The sequence below is a fragment of the Patagioenas fasciata genome, chromosome 18 (genome assembly GCF_037038585.1).
Source record: "Patagioenas fasciata isolate bPatFas1 chromosome 18, bPatFas1.hap1, whole genome shotgun sequence".
NCBI lineage: Eukaryota > Metazoa > Chordata > Aves > Columbiformes > Columbidae > Patagioenas > Patagioenas fasciata.
Window position 1 is genome coordinate 9,764,849 of NC_092537.1, and position 24,606 is coordinate 9,789,454.

At 52.8% G+C, this 24,606-nt stretch overlaps 1 protein-coding gene across 10 annotated transcripts in view; it reads left to right on the top strand.

Moving 5' to 3' along the window:
- Window positions 1–23,586, top strand: part of MYOCD (myocardin) — a 253,456-nt gene extending 229,870 nt beyond the window's left edge. For 6 of the 10 annotated variants that reach the window (XM_071816397.1, XM_065852452.2, XM_065852454.2 and 3 more), the window contains 10 exons: window positions 1,365–1,420; window positions 5,807–5,882; window positions 7,911–8,072; window positions 11,859–12,034; window positions 12,847–12,972; window positions 13,466–13,722; window positions 14,083–14,236; window positions 15,394–16,350; window positions 20,314–20,371; window positions 21,011–23,586. In XM_071816397.1, coding sequence (XP_071672498.1) covers window positions 1,365–1,420; window positions 5,807–5,882; window positions 7,911–8,072; window positions 11,859–12,034; window positions 12,847–12,972; window positions 13,466–13,722; window positions 14,083–14,236; window positions 15,394–16,350; window positions 20,314–20,371; window positions 21,011–21,579 — 2,591 coding nt within the window. In that variant the 3' untranslated portion in view covers window positions 21,580–23,586. The remainder of the gene's footprint in view (window positions 1–1,364; window positions 1,421–5,806; window positions 5,883–7,910; window positions 8,073–11,858; window positions 12,035–12,846; window positions 12,973–13,465; window positions 13,723–14,082; window positions 14,237–15,393; window positions 16,351–20,313; window positions 20,372–21,010) is intronic. The other 4 variants (XM_071816398.1, XM_071816399.1, XM_071816401.1 and 1 more) reach the window with 4 other exon arrangements.
- The last annotated feature ends 1,020 nt before the right edge of the window (window positions 23,587–24,606 follow it).

The following is a 24,606-nucleotide window of genomic DNA, read 5'->3' on the forward strand; positions in this document are numbered from 1 at the left end:
AGGACTGTAGAAGTCACCTCTCTTGCTAACTTCATGTTCTCATGTGCACCATTTTATTTTGCTTCTGATTAAACCAGCTGTCACAAGTCCTCATGGCTGCTCACCAGAGCATGGCACAGTAATGCTAGCTTGTCTGTATGTCTGCTTTCCAAATGTCAGGAGCAGGAATGTGCCTTCTGTGTTTTACTGCAATTCACAGGAGGTGAGGGGGGCTGCCCTGGGTGTTGCCTTCCGAAAGCCAATTCAGAGGACCTCCAAATATTTCTTAGCTGCCCCCAGTCTTCTCTTCATCCTCCTCTAGACTGATGGAGGATAATATGTCCTGTGTGAAAATAATTTCTGTCCTTATTTGATGCCATAGAGAAGATGGAAAGGGAACTCCTGTTGCCAAACAAAGAGCTGTAGCAAACTGGTTTTGTGGGTCAGGACACCTTCCCTTCCTGTCCCAATCGGAACAGTTAATTTTTCTTGCTTATACAGCCCAGAAAGAACTTTTGTAGGATCTGAGAAATATTAACCCCTTCACCATGCATATTCTGTTGCAATTTCTACTGAAGCAGAGTAAACAAGGAAATGTGCAAGGTCCTCAGACTGCTCCATGGGACTGGTGGTCACTGGTCCAAGAGCCAGGGATTTCCTTTGGGAGCCCCTTTGGATTAATCCTCTTTGGCATCATGAGATGCTGAGAACTTGATCTGCTGCCTGGTACCTGGCCAGGAAGCTGCTCAGGGAGGGCCCATGGCACACAGATGCTTCTGGGCAGGGTACAGGACAAATGTCCAGTGAAAGGGAACCTAAAGGAGATAAAGGTAGTCAGCGATGGGAGAGGGACAAAGGACCATAGCTCCGGGGTCTTGCCTTGAAACACCCTTGCTGGAGGCTGTGCCCGTGTGGTCCCTAGAGGAGAGGCAGGTCTTTTCAGTTTTCTTGCTGGCCTCGAGCCTCAGTTGTGAGCAGGTTTTACTTGCAGGTGAGCTCCTCTCGCAGGTTGTTGCTCTTCCCAGATCTGTCTTCTGGGGCTGCGGTGCCTTCCACGACTTGCAGGAAACACTCCAGGGAAAAGCCGCATCTGCTCTCTGACATGTCCCACGGAGCACTGCGTTCCAAAGCCTGCATCCCCTCCCTGCCCATGTGCCCCCTGCGCTCCCCATGCTCTTTGTCCCCCCTGCTCCCTTGCCATGGACGGGCTGAGAGCATGGGATTTCCCAGAGCTTTCCTGAGTTATTTTTAGTCAGCGCAATAAAGAGAACCGCTAGTTTGTGTTGCTATTTTTATAGCACTCATTAAAACGCTGTTACCGAGTATCCTGGTGGCTGCTTGCTTCCGCTCCTGTGCTGACTGCTCCTCTTTCTTTCCTGTTGCAGCACTGAAAAGCCCATCTGCATTCCATGAACAGCGAAAAAGTCTGGAGCGAGCCAAGGTAACTCCTGCAGCCACCCCAATGAGGGAACACTGGGCTTGCTTTGCATGCATTGCGGGGTTTGAAGGCACCTTCCACCTCCTCTGGCATCCTCCATCCCGGCCCTGTGGCCAAGGATAAGGGTCAGGGCCTCTTCCCCGGTTCCAGACATGGTGGGGTCAAGCCAGGGTTCACAAATGCTCTGGAGCACCCTTCTCGAAGCAGGGGAGGTTTAAAAGGGCAGAGGGGCCACCTGTGCCCTCAGCTATGGGGTTTCACTACAGTCCATGGGCTTTACAAGAGCCTGTGGCCAGGGTGTAGCTCAGCATGGCGTTGACCGTCCTTCCAGTCAATGTCCAGCCAGGTGAAATGATGTTTTGCTCTCCAGTCCAGTTCCACAGCTCTCCCCTGCTGTGCTGACTGCTCTCCACTCCTGCTCAGGTCAACGGGGTTAGAGCAGGGACAGCAGCAAACAGGACGGAGCTGAACTATTAGCAAGTGTGCAGGAGGAATCCAGATGCCCTTTGTCACCTGGAGCAAGTCCCCAGGGAGCCCACACTTGTCAGATGAGAGTGTGGCTTTTAGCAGTGCAGCTTGGACATTACGACACACAACGTCCAAGGGGGCTCCCACCAGCCCTATTATCTAACTGCACTCAGGCTTCCCTAAATATTGCCGAAGGCAGAGATAAGATAAGTAACCATTTCCAGAACACATCGAAACTCTGTGATGAGGTCACTTTTTGGGAAATCACACTGGTTTTCCAAGCACATGCAGTCCAGCCGTGACCAAGCTCAGGGGGATGTCCACGGAAAAGGGAACAGTCATGCAGGTTTTGCTTGAACCACAAGTTTGTTCCATTAATCTGCATAACGTGCTTACAGTCATGTGGGAATGGACCTTTGCAAGAAAGAATGATTGTGAAATATGGAGAAGTGCTCTTCGGAACTTAAACACACTCCAAATCACTTGCCCTGAGTCTCCTGTGGTAATAAACGGCTAGCATAAGAAACATAATATGACTCTGAAAAATTAGTATGCTTACAAAATTTCAAGCAATCCAAAGTATCCTTGAAGTGTCATATATTTTACAGTTTAAGTATACATTTGTGTCTCTTTGTCTTTCTCTTCAAAGGCTTTCACTGGCTAGTTGCCTGGGGAAAAGGGAAGGATAGTCTTGTGTATCCCAAACTGCCTGCATTTTTAGAGCATGCTAACGAAGCCACTAATGAGCAGAGCTCATAACAAACATATACTCCTTTGCAAGGATGCCCTGCTTAGAGCTGTGACAGGGAAGGAGCAGCAGCTGTTTCTGGATAATTACTCAATGGCATTTGTTGTTTAGCTGATATTCCTCCAAACTGATGTTCTGCAAACAGCAGATAACAATAACCACTTTCATGTGTTTTGAAAGCTCTTCTGCTTCAGCTGATGCTAAAAAAAATCCCCACATCTGAGGTCTTTCTCCACTCTTTGCACTCCAGTGTCACAAATGCAGCAAAGGTCAAAAGGAACTGAAATCACAGCAGAAAGGCTAATGCAGTGTGAATGCTGGGTTCAGCACGAGCAATGCCACATCTGTAGGACAGCAATTCAAGCTTAGCCCAAGTCAGGACCCGATCTGAAGGTTAGCTGGAAATGCATTAGGTGAATTTAATTGTATCCAGGTGTAGACATCAGCTTGCTCTGGCCTGGCACAGGAACCAGGCAAACCTACACATGGTCCAAACAAGGGATTGTGTCAGTGAAAATAAGTTGGGGAAAATGTATGGGGGGAAGGATAAGAAATTATAAAGACTTCAGTAAATAAAATGTCTATTATTTGTTTAAACATGTCACTGGTTATGTTAGAGGCTGGCATCAGGCCAGTGCAGCAGACTTTGAAGTCAATGTCCTGTAACAGATTGCTGGATGGGAGGACAGAGAGCAGGGTGGCTTTCCTGAGGCAGGCTGGCTCAGTGGGGCTTCAGGGATCGGGGGGGTGGCTACCACATCTCTGCCCCCAGCAGAACAGCCTCCTCTGGTTCACTCCTGACAGATGTGTGACAACCAAGGGACATCCCACCCCCCAGCAGCCCGCTCCAGTGCTCTCCAACCTCTGCTGTCAGCAAGTGTCCCCTGATTCCCAGCCCAAGCTTTTCTGTTGCAGTTTAAGCCCATTACTTTTTCTCCTCCATGCATGCTCAGGCAGGACTGTTTTTCTTCTTTCTTGTAGGACTTTTAAATAGCATTTTTCATCGTGTTTCTCTATAGCCACCTCACCTTCGGACAGCCCACCCTCCCCTCACTGATCCCATCTCTTGCTCAGAATGGTTTCTGTAACTGTCCTCCAGACCCTTCTCATGGACCCTTTTGGATGCAGGGCACAGACAAGACCGTGTTACCAGGGTCCATCTGACACTCTTCATCGTCTCTTCGTCGTGTCTCCTAGAAAGATGCCTGCTGGTCTGGGGAAGTGATTCAGCTGCTCACCACTAGACTCTCCAGAGCCTTTTATTTTTTTCCTCTATTTATGCAGTAACTGATTTCTGCACTGTCCAGTGACGACTACAGAAGCATCTCTGGTGGATTAAGTCTTCACCCACCCCAGTGCTTAATGAGCTGGCTTAGCTGTGTCTAACTGTGACAGTCCTTTCCAGATGTCCTTCTTTAAACTGTACCAAATGGATTTCAGATCTTCTCTTCAACTATTCCAAATCACGTTGCATTGTAATCTGTTCGCCTTGAATGATTCAGAGTTAAGGAGTATGTCTTCTGCCATCCAAGGCATTAATGAATATATTGACTAGCAGGAAAAATTACTGTGTAACATGATTTGATATATTCTTCTGTTTAGACTGTGAACCACTCCTAATTCCTCTGGTGACCCAGAGCTATGATCCTTTTTTATGTTAGTCTTAGCCAGCCCAAATTTCTCTGGCTTGCATATGAGAAAGCCATGTAAGATAATGTCAAAACATGCTTAATGTCAAGCTACATGACATTCATTGTTTATTCCTGTAACAGAAATCTGTCATCCCTCCATAGAAGGAAATTAGGCTGGTGTGACATGGTTTGTTCTTGATGAATCCATCCTGGCTGTTAATCAACTCCTTGTTATCTTCAAAATCCATTTATATAGATTGTTTGATTACTTGGTCCAATATCTTTCTGACTGGTTTATAATTTCCTGGTTTCTCCATCTCTTTTGAAGCTCTCCCTTGCCCAGTTTCCTGGAAGCCCACAGACAGCTGTTATTACTCTACCCTTGTGCATCTCAAACTGTTTGGGAACATTTAACTCGAGTATTCTCCGACCTGTTCTCCAATTTGATAACTGGAGCTTCTTCTCTTTGGTTGCTGAAGGTTCTTGGCTTAGTCATCTGATTGATAAATAGCCATTTATATATTTTTTAAGATGGTTTTAAAAAGACATTAAATCCTGTACCCATCTCAGCAGCATCCATAATTATTTCTCCTGTTTATGGAACACAGACAGCACTTTCCATTGCCTTCTCCTGGCTACAGAAGTGCTTACAAAATCTTTTTCTCATGATCCTGTACACTTTGTACTGTGGTTTTTCCAGTTTTGCTCCATCTGCCTGTGCTATTCTTTCATATTTATTCTTAAGAGTTTAACCTTTTTGAACTGTGTACTTTTTTTTTACTATTTCTTCTTGCATCTCAACTATCCAAGCCATGTTCTAGCTTTTCCTCACCAGGGTATAAGCTTATATTTGTATTCTCAGCATCAGCTGTCCTCAACACTGACTATTTTGGCCCTAAGGGAAGGAGTTATTGTACCATGAGGAAGCTGACACAAGGCTCTGGGACCACGTTTATCATAAGCTTAGCTGCAGCGATCTGCAAAGCAGATTTTCCCAACCCCACATCATAATTGGGGTGAGGAACCACAGAGCACAGGTGCTACAGGACTGCAGGAAGGCCAAACCTTGTGGCTGATCCAGGGAGAGAGTTGGGGCAGCTTCATGACATGCTCAGCTTTATATCTCAGCCCAGAGTGCCAGGCTGCCCGCAGAAGCCATTGCTAACAGTACAGTCTCTCAAAGGTGACACAGTTTGCTAAGCTAAGAGCAGACCCACCGCTTCCAGTGAACAGGTCTCATCCATCTCATAAGCTCTTGCAATACTTAAGTCATCAGAAGCCCAAGGGAAGTTGGAAAGGACACAGCTTAGGAGTGGGGACAGTGAACAGCCAGCAGCTCCGTGCACACTGTTCCCTTTCTGAAGAACTTCTGCCCAAGAACAAGCTGCAGTCTGAGTGAAGAAAAAAAAATGCCATTTAGGAGCTCCCTCAACCCAGCTTGTAATAAATCCAAAATAACCATAGAATAGCACAGGGGCAGACACTCTCTGTACCTTATTGCTGCTCTAGCCAGGTAACACTCTCTGCATTTGTGTTCTGCAGACTGAAGATTATCTCAAGCACAAGATCAGAAGCAGGCCTGAGCGATCAGACCTGGTCAATATGCACATTTTACAAGGTAAGACTGCCTGAGTTTCTCCCACATGTTCCTTGTGTCTCCTGCCTTGTGACTCATGTCTCTCCTGCCCCACTTGGGTTCCCTTCAGGGCTCCCATCACGAGTAACTTTGCCCCAGCTACTCGTGAGAAGTAGATTCAAATGAGACACATGTTGTATGGAATTCAGTCCAGACCTGGCCGTCAGGAGGCAGGACACACATTTATTCCCTGACAGAAGCAGACTCAAGGCTATCTAATCAGTCCCATCTCTGGCAGGGACCAGTATAAGATGCTCTAGAGGACAGTGGGGTAGGGAACAACTGGGAGAGAGGACTCTCTTACACAGAGGTGCTGAGGTCTGATCCTCATGAAAAGCATAACCGGGACATTTGTTGTCCAGGACACTGATGTACCTGTAGCAGGTGATTGCAATACCTTCCCAAAACTGGACATCTTTTATTTTGCCTTAACTCTGGATATTTCATGTGGCAATTCATGGTGATGCAGTCAATAACCCAAGTGCAGCCATAGGTAAAGCCCTGCTATTGGTCTGGGAGCAGCAGCAGCTCTCTCTTCTCCCATCCCAGTGTCCCATCCCAGTCAGAGAGCTGGGACGGCTCCGCTGCATCCCATCACTGACAGCAGAACACTGCCATGTCCCCCGTTATCTCCAGAGATAACGGGCTCCTTAAAGACAGGGAGGATGTGCAGCCTCTCTCCTCAAGTCCTGTCAGTCCCCTGGAAGAAGCAGGTTCACGCTCTGGCAACTATCAATGGTGGCTTCTACTCTCAGCAGGGATGAATTCTGCATTTCTTCTTCCTCTGGCATGCAGTGCGGCTGAGCAAGGGGCCCATGCTGGATTGGTGCTGCTCCCTTGCTTTTCCCTTGGGTCTCCATCCCTAAAATGAGGCAGCATTACTGCCCATTAAACAAGTGGAAAGTGTCTTTCCCTTAGTTAAATAATAGAAGCAATACTGACTGGAGTTGGGCCCTGGGGACTACAAACCAGATGTGGCGGCAGCTGCAGTCGCCAGGCATGGACAGGGCCAGTGAGACACGGGTGGTACCTTCCAGGCACACCTTCTGCTACTGTTCACCTCAAAGAACTCGTGCGTGTTCACTGCCCTACACAGCCTGAGGCCAGCAGTGACCCCAGACCAGCTCTCCCAACCTCCTGCAGAGCATTTTTCCCTCTAGCTTGTGTTGCCTACACCATGTCTTCCAGAAGAGTGTCCCATCTTTGACAGTAGCACACCCCAGGTGCAGCCCTTCTTACTTTAGACGTCTGAGGCTATAGACATGGTCTAGTTTAGGATCGTGCTCCTTCATTGCTCATGCCCATGCCACCAGAGGAGCCAGATCACATTTGTTCCAGAAATCACCACTTTCTATTGAATTGGCCACTCTTCTGTCTTCTGTAAATAACTGGGAACTTCTCAGCTGAGTTCAGTAGGGCTGTAGCTTCCAGATCCAGCTGCCTTTGTTATGCTCCGCTCCACCTGCTTGTTTTCCTCCTGAAGGCCTGGAGCACTGTCGTCATGTCACTCCCACATGTCCACTCCCAAAGATCTTCCAGTAGAAGGCATTTATTCCAGTTATCAAACACTGTTAATGGTTCTTTTCTCCAGCTGTTCCCCAGAAGTAGGTAACAGAGGGCCAATGGGGTCCTGGCAGGAAGGAGTTGGAGTTCACTTTGTCTCTCATGTTAGTCAGAGTTTATTAATGAAGTTTCCATTGCAGATCATTCCTGGGCCTTGCAGAGGATGCTCCAGCTGCAGGCTGGGTTTGCAAGTCTAGGCTAGGAAACACAGGCTCCTGCCTGGGAAGGGACCTCAGGCTCAGAGAAGGACCCATGTCCCAAAACCCACCAGCCCCATCTAATCCATCATCCTGCTTCCCAGCCTCGGAGCAGCTCCTGCTGTGCACTGAGCCATGCTTAGGTTTTGGGCACATCCCAAAAAGGCCGTGCTGAAGGGGGAGCTACACATTCTTGCCGACCTTACAAGTTCCCCAGGTCCTGAACTGATCCTTCCATTTGGCCTTTTAGACTCAGCTGCAGAGGGGTCCATTCAGTCTACTCAAATGAAGCTGAAAAGAGCCCGACTGGCAGATGATCTCAATGAAAAGATTGCTCTCAGGCCGGGTCCTTTGGAGCTGGTGGAGAAGAATATTATTCCTGTCGACTCAGCTGTGAAAGAGGCCATAAAAGGTAGTTGAAGTGAACATGCATGTTGTGTGTGTGCATTGCATGGGGCAGGGGCTGGCAAGGTTACGAGGATGTACTACAGAGACTGCCTGAAGTCACCAACCTGGAGTTAAGAGCTGCATTTATTGCTTAAATTTTATTATTTTCACAGTAAGCAGCCTGGTCCAGTGCAGCCTGTGCTTACTTATCCCGGCCTATGAAAAGACAACTCTTATAGCAATGACCATGGAAGCATGCACGTCTCCTCAGAACCTCTCTTCTTAAACCCTTTCCTTCCCCAAAGCTTTGAGCACATAATACTGCTGGAGACAGGACATTCCTTCCTCTCTCGCATGGGAGAGAACCTGGGTGCACACGTGTGGTTGTGAGGCCAGCCTGGATTCTCCCGCTTGTGCCTGGACAAGCTTCTCATCCCAGCAGGTGGAGGTGAAGTGAACCCAGTTCAGACAGGCTCCTTTTTTAGCGCTGATGCTGGTGGCACGCAAGGCCCAACAGAGTAGGATGCTGCACGGCTGGGAAAGCGAAATCATCCCTGGGGTGCAGGGTCCCCTTGTACCAACTGCTACCCAGTGCTTGGCTTATGCCTAAGCTGGGTTTTCCTCCACCACCTACCTCCAGCTGGAGGAGGGAGGCAGAATCCTCCACAATTATTTCCCCCGTGCTACCGCAGAGAGGCTGGCAGGGGAGCCGACACGAAGCAAAAAGATGACTCAGGTTTTGAGTCAGGCCCCATTGCCAGGACAGGGAGGTCCAAAAGAAGAGAAAGGAGCAATGAAGCCAGCAGGGTCCTGCAGTGCCAGGACAGCAGTCTGTGTTTTTGAAGCCTGGGGCCATCTCCTTGTGTCCAAATTGGCCCTCGGGTCTCAAGGGAGCAGTGAGAGGTGCTCTGCCCCATGGGAGCTCCTTGTTCCGTTGCTTCTGGTTCCTCAGTTCATGGGACTAGTTCCATTGGCATAATCTCATGTTAAGTGCGTGTTTTGGGGCTCAGAGCAAGCTGGAGACAGTGGCAGGACTTTGGGACAGGAGAGGTCTTTGAATGACAGGAGTGATGCCAAAAATTGGAATTGAAACAGGAAACACTTTGACTTTTCTTTCATCTCAGAAACCAGAAGAAATGACATGAAATATTCCAGGCTCAGATACCGCCCTGTCCTGCCCTGCGATTGTTCCTGCTCTTGTTTTCGCGCTGTGGAGCGCACGCAGTGTTCACACAGCGGCTTCGCCAGGCTGGTCCTTGAGCTGCTCCATTTCCAGCATTTCACGGCTCTTGCCTTTGAAGGTGAAATGTTCCAGGACTCTGTCTGAAGAGGAATTTTTAAGAAGAGTTCAAGTAAAATCTCCCCGGCCACTTATCGAAGGAGACAAGAGTGGAAAAAAAAAAAAAAGTTTTAAAAAATTCTCCCCATCTCCCCTTTATAAACACTGAAGGCAGTTTGAGCACAACTTTATCCACTGGGGCTGGGGCTCGGAGGCCGAGCAAGTGTGCTCGAAGTTTGAAGAGAGTTTCTCTCCAGCTGCCTTGTCAGGAGCTTGTGGCAAACAGAGATTTACAGGACAAATTTGTTAAAAACAAAAAGTCTGCCTCAAAACAATTTGCTCTATTTTAAATTCCTTCCTTTCACAATGCACTTCTGTCATATTGCTGGGGAAAAAATGTGCCTTGTAAGCCAGTTTTATCCTATTTAGGGTGAAACACAGCACGTTAGGGTCAAACATGAAGTTACTTGGTACTGTTGGTGCCACGAGAAGGATGTGTTGCACCTGCAGCAGGAACACAATGCCAGCCCTCATTTCTGCAGAAGAAAGCCCTAGGCTGAAGGATCCTCAAGCTGATTTTCAGAGTCAGAGATGCCTTGTGGTGCTCACAATTTGGGGCGAAGGGCTGAACTCAAAGCAGAGAGGAGCACTGGCACTTTTGAACGTTAAGCCTTTTGTTTTTGCAATACCAGAAAAATGACAGGGTTTAAAATCATTTTACTTTAACCTTGGAATCTCAACTGTTTATACAGTGGAAAGTTCAGCTGACGTGTTCCTCTAATCACCTCCGGCAGGGCGAGCAGAAAGTGCCAGGCCCCGACCGAAAGCCCTAACGTCCCAGTGACAGGAGGCCGCCAGTGCCCTGCATAGCTGAGCAGTGATATAAGAACCTTTTTTTACCAGGTCCTTGTCATCACTTTGTCCAATACGCTTGAGAGGACAATACCCAGTGCATTAGAAACAGTCCCGAGCAAACACCATTCTGCCTGAGATTACAGTAGAGACATGGGATCGCAAAACAACACAGTCAGCCTGGGGCTGGGTGAGAGCAGGACAGATAAGGGCAGCATTTCCCACCCGGCACAGGCCCCCGGTATCAAGCAGCAGGATGCAGCACATTCTTGTCGTGCTCCGGGCTGCCGCTGTGTCCTGAGGGTCCCTTGAGCTCCCGATTTGGCACCATTTCTCAGCATATGCTTATTAAACTCCATCCCAAGTCTTGCAGATCCAGCAGTGCCCCTTGTCTGGTGTCATTTTTCCCTGAGAGAGGATGCCCACGCGTGCCTGGGGAGCAGCTCCCACGCAGCCCAGCCCGTAGATCATGCAGTGCTGTTGTTCTTCAGGGAAGACCCAGTTTGGGTGCTGCCTCTGACGGAGAGGGGACAGGCGCTGTTTGCAGGGACAGATGAGGAGCCCGATGCCCTGGAGAGCGGGGACGAGAGACTCTCCGCAGGATGCAGTTGCTCTCACATCCCCACCCCATGTGTTGGCTGGGCAGCAGCCCGGGGTGGGGAGCCAGGGCTCCATGCACCCTCCCCACCCGGCACCATGAGCCAGAGCGAGCAGAGATAACCCTTATCTCTCCGATAGGGGCAGGGTCAGAGCAGGAGGGTGTGAGGCAGTGAGAAGGTGCACATTGCTAGACCCGCAGCAGGGACAGGTGGAAGATTGTCCCCGGGCCCTTCCTATTTCCCCATTTGTCACCTCGCTATCAGCATGCCAAGCTGCCTGACAAATGCCAGACACAAGCATGAGGAGATTACGAGCGTGGCCACGCTGCTCCTTCCTCTACCCCCACCTGCAGCCCTCTCAAGGCTCACATGGGACCTTTTCTTTTTCAGCACTTTATTTATCAGCAAAAGCCAGGGGTCAAGAGCTCTTGCCCATCTGACTAGGAGATAGCGTGCTGGGAGCTTTGCAGAGGGAAGAAGTGATGTCTGGGGCAGCGAGGAGGCAATGGCAGCAGTTTGATGCATGGCATGCGGGTGAAGCTTCTGCACAGAGACAGGATCTGGAAGCCTCAGTTCAGCTGCAGCTGTGTCCACACGTATCGGGTCTTGCACTGTGAACAGATGGGTCACCCTCAGGGTGGATTTCAAGCTTAGTTCTTCTGCTGAGGACAGGGTCCCACGCATGGTATGGGCTTGGGGTTGGGATGCTCAGCTGATGGAGAGAGAGACTCCAACGTCCTTCTCCCTGTGTCAGCTCAGCAGTGGGGCTGGACAGCCCTGTGCCAGCCCCACCTGGCAATCCAGGCTCCAGGGCCTCCTCTCTCCCTGTCTCGAGTGACACGGTCACGGCTCGGGCCAGGAGCTGATGCCAGCTCCAGTCCCACCAGCCGCGGCTGCGGGGGCACAGGCAGGAGCTGCCCCAGCACAGCTGGGATGGGAGGAGCTTTTGGAGCCCTCCGAGTACCACATCCACGCTCGGCCAGGTCTGCAGGAGGTAGGCAGGCACGGAGGCATCTCACAAGGCTCGCCCTGCTGCACTCGTCCCCTTCCAGCCTTGACCGCCGCCCTTCTCCCCCGGCAGGCACCCAGGTCAGCTTCCCCAAGCCCGCCGACGCCTTCGCTTTCGAGGAGGACAGCAGCAATGACGGGCTGTCTCCCGAGCAGGCCAGGAGCGAGGACTCGCCGGGCTCCACCGAGTCAGTGGCCGGCAGCAAGGCCCCGGAGCCCGCCCCCGCCGCGCCCGCCGGGCCGGCCCAGGTACGGCCCAGGACACCGGGCGGGCCCGGCCCAGCGACGGCACGCGGGCTGCGGCGGCCCCTGCTGGCGGGAGAGGGGACTGCAGCGGGGCGGGCGGGGCCGGGACCGGGGGAACGGGACGACGGGGGGCGGAGGGACTGGAGAAACTGGGCTGAGACTGGGGAGAATGGAAAGGGCTTGGGGTGGACTGGAGAGACTGGGGGTCTGGGAGGGGACTGGGGGGTTCAGCTGGAGAACAGGAGCTGAGGGGAGACCTTCTGATCTCTGAACTGCCTGAAAGGAGCTTGGAGCCAGGAGGAGTCGGGCTCTGCTCCCAAGGAACAAGCGCCAGGACCAGAGGAAACGGCCTCAAGTTGCGCCAGGGGAGGTTGAGGTTGGATCTGGGAAACAATTTCTTCCCCAAAGGGCTGTGGGGCATTGGACCAGGCTGCCCAGGGCAGTGCTGGAGTCACCATCCCTGGAGGGGTTTAGAAGACGTGTAGATGAGGCTCTTAGTGGCATGGGGTACTGCCAGAGTGAGGCTGTGGCTGATGATCTCAATGATCTCAAGAATCTCTTCCAACCAGAATGATTCTATGATTCTGTGATTCTATGGGATAGATTGGGAGAAGTGGTGATAATGGGCTGGGATAGACATGGGGGTCTGGGATGGACTGAGGCATGTGGGATGGATTGAGGGACTGAGGAAGACATGAGGCAGGGGCAATGGGCCACCATGTGCCCCCTTGTGGGCAGATGCCATCTGTGCTGGCCAGCCCGGGGCAGTGGCCTCACATCCCCTCTCCCATCACATGCTCACCTCTCCCTGGCAGGATCACCCCCATAGCACCGATGGCCATGCACCGGAGCCGGCGTCGGGGCAGGGCAGCCGGTGCGACAGCCCCAAGCAGGCAGCGGGGCAGGAGAGCCCACCGCTCCCGGTGACCTCCACTGTGAAGGTAACACCTGTCCCTCCAGGCCCCTCGAGAGTGGGAGTGAGCCCAGGACACCCAGCTCTGTCCCAGCCTGTAGTGCCCCTGTGCTGCACCCCACATGTGGGAGATCTGGGGGGTTGTTCTTAAGGCTTGAAATAATGCAGGGAGACAAACTTTGTTGTCAAAAACTGCTGTTAGACTGATATTGCATCCTGTAAGAGGTGGTTGCTTAGGTCCTGCACTGGAAATGTCCCCTGGGGCTAGGAGCAGGAGATACAAGGCAACACTGAAATATCTTCCAGACAAGAAGGGCCGTTTTCCATCTCATGTGCTCTCCAGCACAACTGAGATAAAACGTGACCCTGAGGGAGTCCCCCACGTGCAGGTTCAGCAGCTCTTGGAGCTGGAGTGCCAGAGTGTCAGTAGGAGCTGCTGCTCTCTGTCCCAGGCCTCTGAGTTCTCACGGGGTGATAGAAGCTCTTCTCCCAGCTAATTCCTTGCCTTCTTGGACCAACAGTCCAAATCATCCAGTGATAGCAAGAACCGTCACAAAAAGCCCAAGGACACCAAGCCCAAGGTGAAGAAGCTGAAGTATCATCAGTACATCCCTCCGGATCAGAAGGCAGAGAAGTCTCCTCCACCCATGGACTCTGCATATGCCCGACTCCTCCAGCAGCAGCAGCTCTTCCTGCAGCTTCAGATCCTCAGCCAGCAGCAGCAACAGCAGCAGCAGCAGCACTTCAGCTACACAGGGATGCACCAAGGCCAGCTAAAGTGAGTGGCAATGTGCCAGTAGCATGGTTTAGCCCTGTCTCCCTCCAAACTTTCCCTTCCTATAGTCATTTGGGCCAGTGTAAGGGGTATAGATGCATGCAAATGAAACACAAGAGCTTGGGAACATAGCACAGTCTCCTGCAAAGCTATTCCGGCTTTGTGAGCTGCCTGGAGCACCTGTAACCTGCTGGTGGGTCACCAGCAATCTCCTTGCAGCCTGACTGGGTTTTCCATGGGGTTGGTGATCCCTCAGGTCCCACACAGGAGACAGCAGCCCTGAGGGAGCAGAGAGATGGTACCTGGGGTACAGAGACCCCAGGGGAGCAGACAAGTTAACCCAACTCTCCTTTGTTATTTCAGGCAATCAAATGAACAAATGGTCAAAAGTTCAAATTCTTCATCAACTTCTGTCAACAACACCCCCCTTTCTCCTGTGAAAACAACCTTTTCAGGCCAGACTTGTGTCTCATCTATCAAGCCAGGCCCTCTGCCATCTAACCTGGATGATCTGAAAGTGAGTACAAACTGTCACCACGGGAGCAGAATCTCGTAGTCTGAATATGCTTTGCTACCCCTGAAGTGTGCAGTGTAGTGCCACAGGCTGAGCTGGCTGAGAGTGAATGTGTGTTGCAGATCAGCAAACTGAAACCACCACACTGTGAGCAAACCCAGTACATCAAGCGAGGCCAGGAACTGGTCACCATGACGGTAGCTGAAAACATGGGTTTGCTGCTCTGCAGGTTTCTGTTCCAGGGCATGTGTCAGCAAACCTTAGGTGTAACTTGAGATGGCTGCAGGCCCTCAGGTCAAGGTCTAAAGGAGGATCTGTGCTACTGCTCCTGCAGCTCATGGCTCCAAACCTTCTGTGGTTTTGTGGTGAACATCACGGATGATGCTAGCAGACCAGCCACAGGCTGGGATGTCAGCATGGCCTCCTCTTAGTGACTCAGCTTCGCAGTGGTCACTGCAGCCAGGCCAGCTCAGCTCTTTGCACAAGCAGGAATGTCCTTGAGTCTGCAGTTACGAGCACTGCTTTGAGCAGTACCTAAATCTGTCATGCAGGCAAGACAGGCTGGGCATAAGGGAGGATCACTCCCATCAGTGGTTCTTTTACACTTTGCTAATGGAGCCTCAGCTGTGGGGAAGGCTGAGACATTTTAGGAGCGGAGACCTGGGGGCAATACTCATTATTAAGAGAAAGAAATAAGATGATGTAAAAATAACATGAGTTTGGCCATAGTGATGCCCCAGTTCAGATGTCTGAACTGTTGTATCTGTCTCCAGGGTACATGGTCACATTCTCTGAGCTAAAGGATGCCATTGGCTAGTTCCTGGTTTGTATATAAGTCCTCTGCTCATGTAGAGACCTACTGCTAGGAAGAGAATCTTGGGTGACCTCCATGGCCCAAGGACCACTGCTGGTTCATGGAGCACAGTCACAGCTCCTGGAAGAAGAAGGAAACTTTTCCTGTTAAGAAAGGTCAAGGTACTGCAAGATGTGCAGTGGTCAGGGCTGTGCATGGTGACTGCAGGTGAAACAGTGACCCTAGGGGGTCAGAGCTTTAAAGCAGAAAGCTGGAAGCCTCTGATCTGTGGCTCCTTGTTAGGAATGCTGGGTTTCTAAAGGGCTCATCTGCCATTGGGACTGATCATTGGTGATTTTCCTTCTAGGTGTCAGAACTGAGACAGCAGCTCCGAATACGAGGCCTGCCTGTGTCGGGTACCAAAACAGCTCTGATGGAACGGCTGCGACCCTTCCAGGAGTGCGGCAGCAACACGGTGCCAAACTTCAGTGAGATTACCACCGTCACCTTCCCAGTCACTCCGACAAGCACCCTGTCAAGTTACCAGTCACAGTCCTCCACCAACATGTTATCAAATGGCTTCTACCACTTTGGCAGCACCAGCTCCACCCCACCCATCTCTCCAGCCTCCTCCGATCTCTCTGTGAGCGGCTCTTTGCCAGACACATTCAACGACGGGCCCATGTCTTCTCCACAGTTCGGTCTCCAGCCATCTCCCGTTCATGGCAATGCTGAAGAAAGCCTCATGAGCAGCATGAATGGAGGGAGCATCCAGCTGGAGCTGGAAGGGATCGACACAGAGAAAGACAAGATGCTGGTGGAGAAGCAGAAGGTTATCAATGAACTGACGTGGAAGCTGCAGCAAGAGCAGAGGCAGGTGGAAGAGCTACGGATGCAGCTCCAGAAGCGAAAGAGAAGCAATGGCCTTGAAGAGAAGCAGCAGCAGCCTGCTCAGCATTTCTTTGGTGTGCCCATCAAGCAAGAAAATGCGGTGTCCAGCTGTCCATTTGCATCCAAACAAACTGCCTTGAAAGGCCAAGCCAGCAGCTCGGATAAGTTGAGTAACTGTGGGGTGCCGCAGCTGCCTCACATTGTAAATAGCCACTGCTTGGAACCTACAGGGCAAAGCACCATCACCTCCTCGACATTCCTGAGCCCGCAGTGCTCCCCCCAGCACTCCCCGCTGGGGGCTGCGAAGAGCCCCCAGCACATCAGCCTGCCACCATCCCCCAACAGCCACTATCTCCTCTCGGTGTCCCCTGGCTCGCAGGCAGAAGGGCGCAGCGGGTCCCCACAGACCAACAGTTGCCTTCGCACAGCATCGGTAAGTGAAGAGCACCTGGATGGCATCTCAGTGGTGAACACGCTGGTGTCTGTGGGGAGTCAGTCAAACATCCCAGTTTGAGTCCTTTCCTATCAGACTGAGGCTGCTGGCACCCACAGTGGGTACCCAGGGGATGTGGCAGCATGTGGGGCTGCCTAGAAAGGCAGAGAGTAGCCCAGAGGGACAACGGGGTGGGAGCTGATGGCACTGCAGGGTCCTGTGCAGGGAACTTCCTGGGGAGCCCTGCTGCCACCACACCCGTTTGCCCTGGGGGATCACAGCACAGCTCCCATGGCCCACAGAGCTCCGGCACAGCTCCTTCTGTCCCACAGAGCCCCAGCACAGCTTCTTCTGCCCCACAGAGCCCCAGCACAGCTCCTTCTGCCCCATGGAGCCCCAGCACAGCTCCTTCTGCCCAGGGGGAGCACTGGCACAGCTCCCCTCTTCCCCAGGGGACCCCAGCACAGCTCTCTCTACCCCTGGGTGAGCACTGGCAAAGATCTCTGTGTCCTGGGAGAGTCCTGGCACAGCTCCCTCTGCCCTGCAGAGATCTGGCACAGCTCCCTTTGCCCCTGGAGGAGTCTTGGCACATCTCCCTCTGTCCTGGGGGAACATTGGCACAGCTTCTTCTGCCCTAAAAGAGCCCTATCTCAGCTGCCTCTCCCCTCAGGGGGAGTTCTGGCACAGCACTGTCTGCCCCATGGAGCCCTGGCATGGCTCCCTCCACCCCGGGGAAGCCCTGGCACAGCTCCCTCTGCCCCATGGAGCCCTGGAAAAGCTCTATCCACAGTGGCAAAGCACCAGCACAGATCCCTCAGCCCTTGGGAGAGCTGTGGCAGAGGTTCCTAGACCCCTGGGAAAGCCCTTCTGCAGTGCTGCAGGGCTTTTCAGCATCTTGCTGAGAGGCTCCTAGCAGTGTGTGAGGGATTTTGACCAGTAAATTGAAGGAAAGCAGTTACCCCAGTCCTATGGGAAGTGTTTTCATGGGAAGACAAAGCAGGGCTTGCAATTGGGGTCTGCACTCAGATAGAGCTCATGCTTCCCCACGAGGAAACCAGCACAAAAGAGAGCTGCCCCTTCAGCATCTGCCAGTCTTTACTCAGCCCTCTGAACCAGTACGAAAGCTTAAAGAGGGGCACGCATTGCCAACACACAAAAGCAGCACAAGTTGTTGCTGATCACTGTCCCAGTTCATCTCAACAGCCTACCAGAGTTTCCCAGGCAGCAGCAATACCTACTGCACAGTCTGTAAAACGCACACAGTGGTGCAAGCCATGCACACTGCATTCAGGAAAGATGTACAGCAAGTGCACGCTGAGTGCACAACAGCCGCACAGCAGAGCAACAGCTGCTGCGAAACAACTGGCACTGGAGCAGGGAAGCTCAGGATTGGCAGTGAGCACACAGAGCAGTGAGCAGCAGGAGCTGGGTGGGGGTGTGTTGCTGCAAGGTGGCAGAAAGGGGCTGCAGTGTGGGCTCTAAGCCATTCAGAGAATGGTGAGATGGGTGACACGGGTGGGTGTCACACAGCACTGACAGTGAGGTGGGCAACAGGGAGAGGGAGAGAGGTGCAGAGAAACTGGGTGCTGCCAGCGGAGTGGGCAGTGGGTGCAGTGCTGCTGGGGTGAGGGGGCAATGGGGCTCACTGCTGGGGTGAGCTGGGCAGTGGGGAGCAGCACTATGGGTGAGCTGGGCAGCGGGGCAAAGCTGTGGGTGAGCTGGGCAATGGGGAGCAGTGCTGTGGGTGAGCTGGGCAGTGGGGCAGAGCTGTGGGTGAGCTGAGCAGTGAGGCAGAACTGTGGGTATGACAGGCTCAGTGCTGTATGGTAATACTCCCAGAGATGCAGCGGGGCTGACCTGCACAACTGGGCAGTGGTCAGTGAACATCAGCAGAGAGCACCGACACCTCAGGGGCATCGACAGCTCCTTTCTTGATGCCCGAGCACAAGCAGTGAAGGGAGGAGGTGGCCCCGTGGTGTCCTACACCTCCTCCGGGCTGAGACACCTCTGATCCTGGGCATTCTGCTGCCTGCAAGGGGCTCCCAGGGCGGGAGCAGCTCCTTCTCTGTGCCCAGCGTTACAGGGCTGCCCCTGCCACGCCAGAGACACTGTTTCTCTGAGCTGCCCTCCACAGAAAGGTGACCAGGGTGTGCACGCCTGAGTGTCCTCACCACTGCCTGGGATCCACCTCTGGATCCAACCTGCCTGCCAAAGCCACGCTGTGTCCCCTGGCACTGGCTCTCATGGGACGAGTAGCTGTGGCCAGATGGTGGAGAAGGGCACACACGGGCCTAGGGGTGACGGGGACAGCAGCTGGCAAGTGCTGGACCTTCAGATAAGGTCCCTCCTGGAAGCAGGGACTGGCAAAGAGCTGGCACTGATACGCAGATGTTTGGCACAGGAAAGGGCTGGGTACTGGCCTGGCAATGACTCCGTTAAGGGGTCTTCCCAGGCCTGGGCTCAATGAGATCCCTGGAGAGGTGGTGACAGAGAGGTCCCCAGCAGAGGGGCTGGCAGGCAGCTGGAGAAGCCCTGGGTGCAGCCAACCACCAGCAGCAACTTCTCTCTCCCACTTGCTCCGCATGTTCATATGGACCAAGCACTGGGATGCTCTGTGGCATCGTGCCTGTGCCCTGGCAGCATCCACAGGCCAGCCTGACCCTGTGTCTCAGAGTTGGGCTGACGAAGCCAGATCACCTCCCTCTCTCTAGCCTAGAGGCCTGGCATTTTTTTTGAGCTGATTTGACCCACAAAATCATTCACTTCCCTGGCACCACTCTGGCTTCAACAGAGCGCTGGGCCTCTTGCCGTGCATCCCTGTGCATTGATTCAGTTTCCCTGTATTTCCCCCGTGCAGATGGCTACGCAGGCAGGTCAAAAGTTTTCTATTCCATCCCCAAGTTTTTGTAAGTCAAGCCCAACCCCCTCAGAGGTAAAGCAGCCTCCACCCTATGAGGATGCAGTAAAGCAGGTAACTGCATGGTTTTTATTTTCTATAGGACAAGGGCTGCGCAAGGTGTTCTTATGTGGTTAATGTAGCTCACCTGCAGCAGTTACAACCCGTTATGGGTTCTCTGGGTAAAACAAGTCTGTTCCCATAAGGAATGGGCTTTTCTTGAAGAGCTTGTTGCTGAATGACTGCCACAGAGCAGCCAGACACCATGCTGGATGGGATAGTGTCTTCTGTGCAGAAAAGCACAGAATGAAGCACAGATGATAGGCACGAGTCCACCCCAGGGTCTTGCCATCCCACACGAATACTAGATGATCTTTTGAGGTCCCTTCCAATCCTTAACATTCTGTGATTCTGTGACTTCAATGTACTCTTCTTTGGGGTGCTCAGTGCTGTGTGAGAAACAGACTCTTGAGCATTCCCAAGTCACCAGGAAACCTTGCCTTCCCTCTTTAGCCCATTCTGAAGTGCCCTGCGCTGTGCCATCTGCCACCTTCAGCCTATCCCGGAGCACTGTTCCCACGGGAAGGACTGTTCCCATCACCCAGGAACCTCTTACGTCCCATGAGAGTCTGTCAGCAACCTCAGTGCTGGCCATGATGGTGCCTTTAGGAAAACAGAGCAATGCTGTTGGCAGTGATGAAAATAGGCTTAAGCTGGCTGGCAGGGAGATGGGCAGAAACTCCTTCCAGTCTCTAGTCAGGGAGAGGAGGACAATGATGTGTTGCCCCCAGGGAGCTGCAGGGAGTGCAAGGAGGTACATGCCAGTGCAAGGTGCTGGGTCCAAAAAGTTGGTTGTGGGGACCTGGCGCTGTGCTCCCTGGATCGACCGTGCCTGTCCCAGAGCCCCGCAGTGCTCACCTGGAAGCCACTGCCAGCCCCGTGCTGGAGTGTCATCTCTCCTGCATGGGAGAAAGCCTTTTGTGGGGTCTAGAGCCACCTACCTGGCATGTAGCTGGAGGGACTCTCCTCCTAACGCCCTCCACTCTCCTCTTTGTCGTTTGCTGCAGCAGATAACACGAAGTCAGCAGATGGACGAGCTCCTGGATGTGCTGATTGAGAGTGGAGGTATGTGCTGCTTCCCTGTTCCCCTCCAGGGCTTCCCCTCCAGGGCAGCTTTGGTCCGTGGGGCTCAGTGCACCCAGCAGAGCTGCTGGAGTTGAGCACAGCTTCCATTTGTCTTTCCTGTGCCAGCAGCTGCTGAGATTGAATCCAAAAGCACATTGGTCCCCCTGCAGACCTGGTAGGCAGGTCCAGGCTTGGGCATCGCCTGTGCACACTGCGCACAGAGACAGAACGGTGGTGGCAGCCCCGTGCACAGCACTGCCAGCCCCGTCCCCGTGCAGACCCCCCAGAGTCCCACACCATTCCCAGTGCTGCCAGTGCCACCTCCAGCGTACGGCACTGCTGGTGCCCTCCCCTCTGCAGAGAGCTGAGTGCCCTTTCCCACGCCCAGCCCCATGGGGACAGCTGCCAGTGTTTGTGCCCTGGGGACCATGTTCAAAACCAGGGGAGTGAAGGTCAGAAAGCAGGAATGCGCGAGGCTTTCCCCAGGGAGGGTGGGCAAGCAATGCCAAGGGGATTGAGGGGGGAGCAGGTCTCCGTATACAGGCCCAAGAGATCAGCTTGGGGGCGGCAGTGGTGCCCCTGTGCCCAGCAGTGGTGGGCATTGCCAGAGCCCCTCAAACCCTTCTCATTTGTTGACAGAAATGCCTGCCAATGCCAAGGAAGATCGGTCCTGCCTCCAGAAAGTACCTCAGATAACCGTGTCTGCAGGGAACTCCAGCGCTTCTCTCCCGAAGTCATCTGCCCCCTTCGAGCAGGTCTCCTCAGCCCAGCTTCCCTTCGAGCACTGTCCGGGCAGCAGCGACACGCACCTCGAGGTTCTGCTGAACGCCCACAGCCCCCTGGGGAGGGTCAGTGAAATCTCCCTGCTGAAGATGGGGGGAGAAGAGTCCCACTTCGAAGGGATGATAGAGGGCTTCTCTGGCAAAGCTGGAGATGAACTGCTCACCTCCCAGGAGATTTTACAGACTCCTCTCTCACCCATGGAAACCCAGCTCTCCCCTTCCCCTGCTGATGGCTCCAGTTTACACATGAGTTTCACTGAGTCTCCATGGGAAACAATGGAATGGCTGGACCTCACCCCCCCGAGCTCCGCCACCGGCTTCGGCTCGCTCACCCCTGCGGGTCCCAGCATCTTCAACATTGATTTCCTAGATGTTACCGATCTCAATCTAAACACCAGCATGGACCTGCACCTGCAGCAGTGGTGAAAGGGAGGGTGGTGGAGGCAGGATACTGCGATGCCCGCAGCAGCCAGCACAGCGTTTCTGTTATGCTGGAGAACACACAGGGCTAATGTGATGCATCCAGGGGAAACTGGAGTCACTTTCCCAGAATATAAACTTCTTTGAATTACCAGTTACTGCGAACTGACAGCACAACAGATCTGGTACTTTGGTTTTCATCTATCAACACGTCCTCACAGACACCACCAGTGCCTTTAACACTACTTCTTTAGATTGTCAAGAACTTCAGTTTTCTTTCTTTTATCTTTTTTCCCCGCAGTTTTAGCAGTCACTCTCGTGAGAACTGGAGCAGCTTATGACAAAACTGTGTGGTGAGGAGCCCTCACCTGAGTGGCAATGGGAGATCACGGAGAGCCCGTTTCTGTGCTCTCCTCTACTCCTCTCCTGCCCATCCAGCCCTTCAGGAAATCCTGCTGGGCTCACCTGGCCGTGCCCAGGCCGGGGGTGTGGGAGCAGGACGCTCTGCCCAGCCAGGGTGACAGTCACCCTTCCCCCAGCCAGGCTCGCCTTCCTTCCCTCCTCCTGCGCCCAAAGCTGTGTTGCTCAGGCCCTGCATAGCTCTGCTGCAGGTGGGTGTGAGATGGAGACGAACATTCGTGGTGGCACCTTGTCATGTCTGCATGGTGCCTGGGGGGGTGACAGCCCAGGAGCTGTCCTGGCCGCAGCCTGAACTGAATCAGGCTGAAGGCTGTGAGCTCTGGATGTTTGAGACAGCTGCTCAGGTTGTAGGTTCAGGTATCGAAGGGACGTGGCATCCTGGTGGAGCTGCCATGTCCCAGTTAGTGTGGTACGGATGAAGAGATGCGTAATGTGTTTTGGTCCAAGGTAGAAGCAAGTCATACAGAAAACACAGCCAGGCTTTGCAGAACCAGAAGTCAGGATGCATCTCCACCACCATGGAAGCAGGGGGAGCCAGAAACAGGCATTCAGTGACCTGCATGTGGGGCAGGGCTGAGCGGGTCCTTGGTTGGCTGCACTTTTGTGTGAGCATCTGCTTTTGTTGCCTCCACTTCTCTGCCACCCATCCTTCCACCCTTCTTCCCATTCCTCCCTGATCCCCAGCAGGGATCCCCTTCTCCCCAAGTCACTCCAGCGTCCCTGCTCTCTCAGCCCAGAGCAAGGCCATCGGAGAACAGCTGTGAATCACTGAGCCTGGAGGAGCTTGTTCTCCTGAAGCCAGCAGAGATGGATGCTCTCCTGCAGTGATGCCTCCCATTTGAAGTCACCAGCCTTTCTCCTGTGAGTCTCTGTGCAATATACTTCCTCGGGCTCTAGCAAGAAGGAGCCTTCGCTTCACCTCTTGGCTTCCACCAAAGAACTTGCTGCAGAGTGTTTGATGGACACGTCTACTTCTTTGCAATTCTGGTTTTGCCAAAGTAAATATTATTGCTGACAAAGATTGTTAAACTATTTACAGACTGAGCGTATTTAATATTTGTGTTACTGGAAGGACAGCACGTCAGAGATGCAGCGGCTGGGGAGCAGGTCCGGCACGAGGGGCCCGTGGGCAGCCCGGCTGTGTCCCTGCGGCCTCCCCGGGGACGCTGGAGCTACCAGGGGCTCTGCAGCCCCGGCTGTGTCTCGGGTCGTGGCGTTGGTGCATGCTGTATAAAGCACATGGCAGTAGCTTTCAACTCACTATTTAAAGCACCACTTTTCTATTGTACAAATGGTCACAGTGCACTGCTAGGATAGATGATCACAGGTTGCATTTTTTTTTAAAGAATTTCTTTTTCTAAGTAAGAAATTTTTCGAAGCCGGTCCATGGAGAATATTAATAGCACTTGAAACAGCGTAGTGTTAGCTACTACACTGCATCGTTGTACAGGGCTTTCCTGATAACTTTTCTCCTCTCAGCAAATGTATTTCCTTATTTAAAGGGATGCTGTCAGCTTCAAACTTGTAAGCAAGCACATTTCCTTACCTATGTTACCAGCAACACCTTCATTATTAAAAACCCCTTTGTCTTGCCATGTGTCTGCTCGCAGTTTGCTGTTTGATTTTGCCGTCTGGAGCAGCCACAGCCGTCCCATCTGCGACCCTTTGGTATCAGCTCCACATCCCGGCCCAGCTGCAGTCCTTGTGAGAGCAGTATTTCTTTCACAGCAACAGCTTCACCTGGAAGATTTCTAAACCAGCTCACTGGATTCTCCTATTTCCGAAGGCTTTTTCTTCTGTTGGCTTTGGTTTCACTTCGTTCTCCTGCAAACCCTGCTCCTCGGGTCAGTGTCTCCTTCAAAGGCAGCGGCTGACACGCTGCCCAAACCCTTTGCATTTTCCAGCAGCTGCGCTCTGGCAGCGATGGGGCTGGAGGGCTGCAGGGCACTGGGCATGGGGTGGGCAGAGGCAGAGCGCCCCTGCAGCTGAAGCTACTTTTGGTGCAAGCAAGCGGCTGCAGAGCTCTCCCCAGGGGGACTCTGGTTCCTTCTGCCTGATACCCATTAGTGTTGGTTTCCAGATTCATTGCATCTTTCCTCTAATTAAAAAAAGGTTCCCAGGACATTCACCTACCTGTTTGCAGGGAAGGAATGCCTGTGTGTCCACAGATGGGCTTAAAAGGTGAAACAGTCCCAAGACATTGCAGAAGTTAATCTAAAGGGATGTAGATGAAAAAATAACTTGCTCCTGTGAACATCATTTAATCTCTGAACCACACTCTGCAAACAAATGTGTTCTAATACACAGCCTGGACGGAGCCAGGTTATGGTTACTCAGAGGAAGAGAAGGCGAGCCTCAGTCAGGAATACTGATGGATCCCTCACCTGCCCTGTCTGCCCGTCGAGGACAGCCTGCCTGTGCTGTTCCTCCTGCAGAAGAGCAGCTGGGAGGACATGCTGCCCACCTCCCATTTTTAAAGTCAAAGAGCGGGGCGAGGGGTACCAGGAGTTGCAGCTTCTGGGCTCAGCAGGGTACCCTGTGCCTTGGGGTATGAGGAGGATGAAGAGGCAGCAGAGGCAGGACCATGCCCATCACAGACCCCTGCAATGCGGG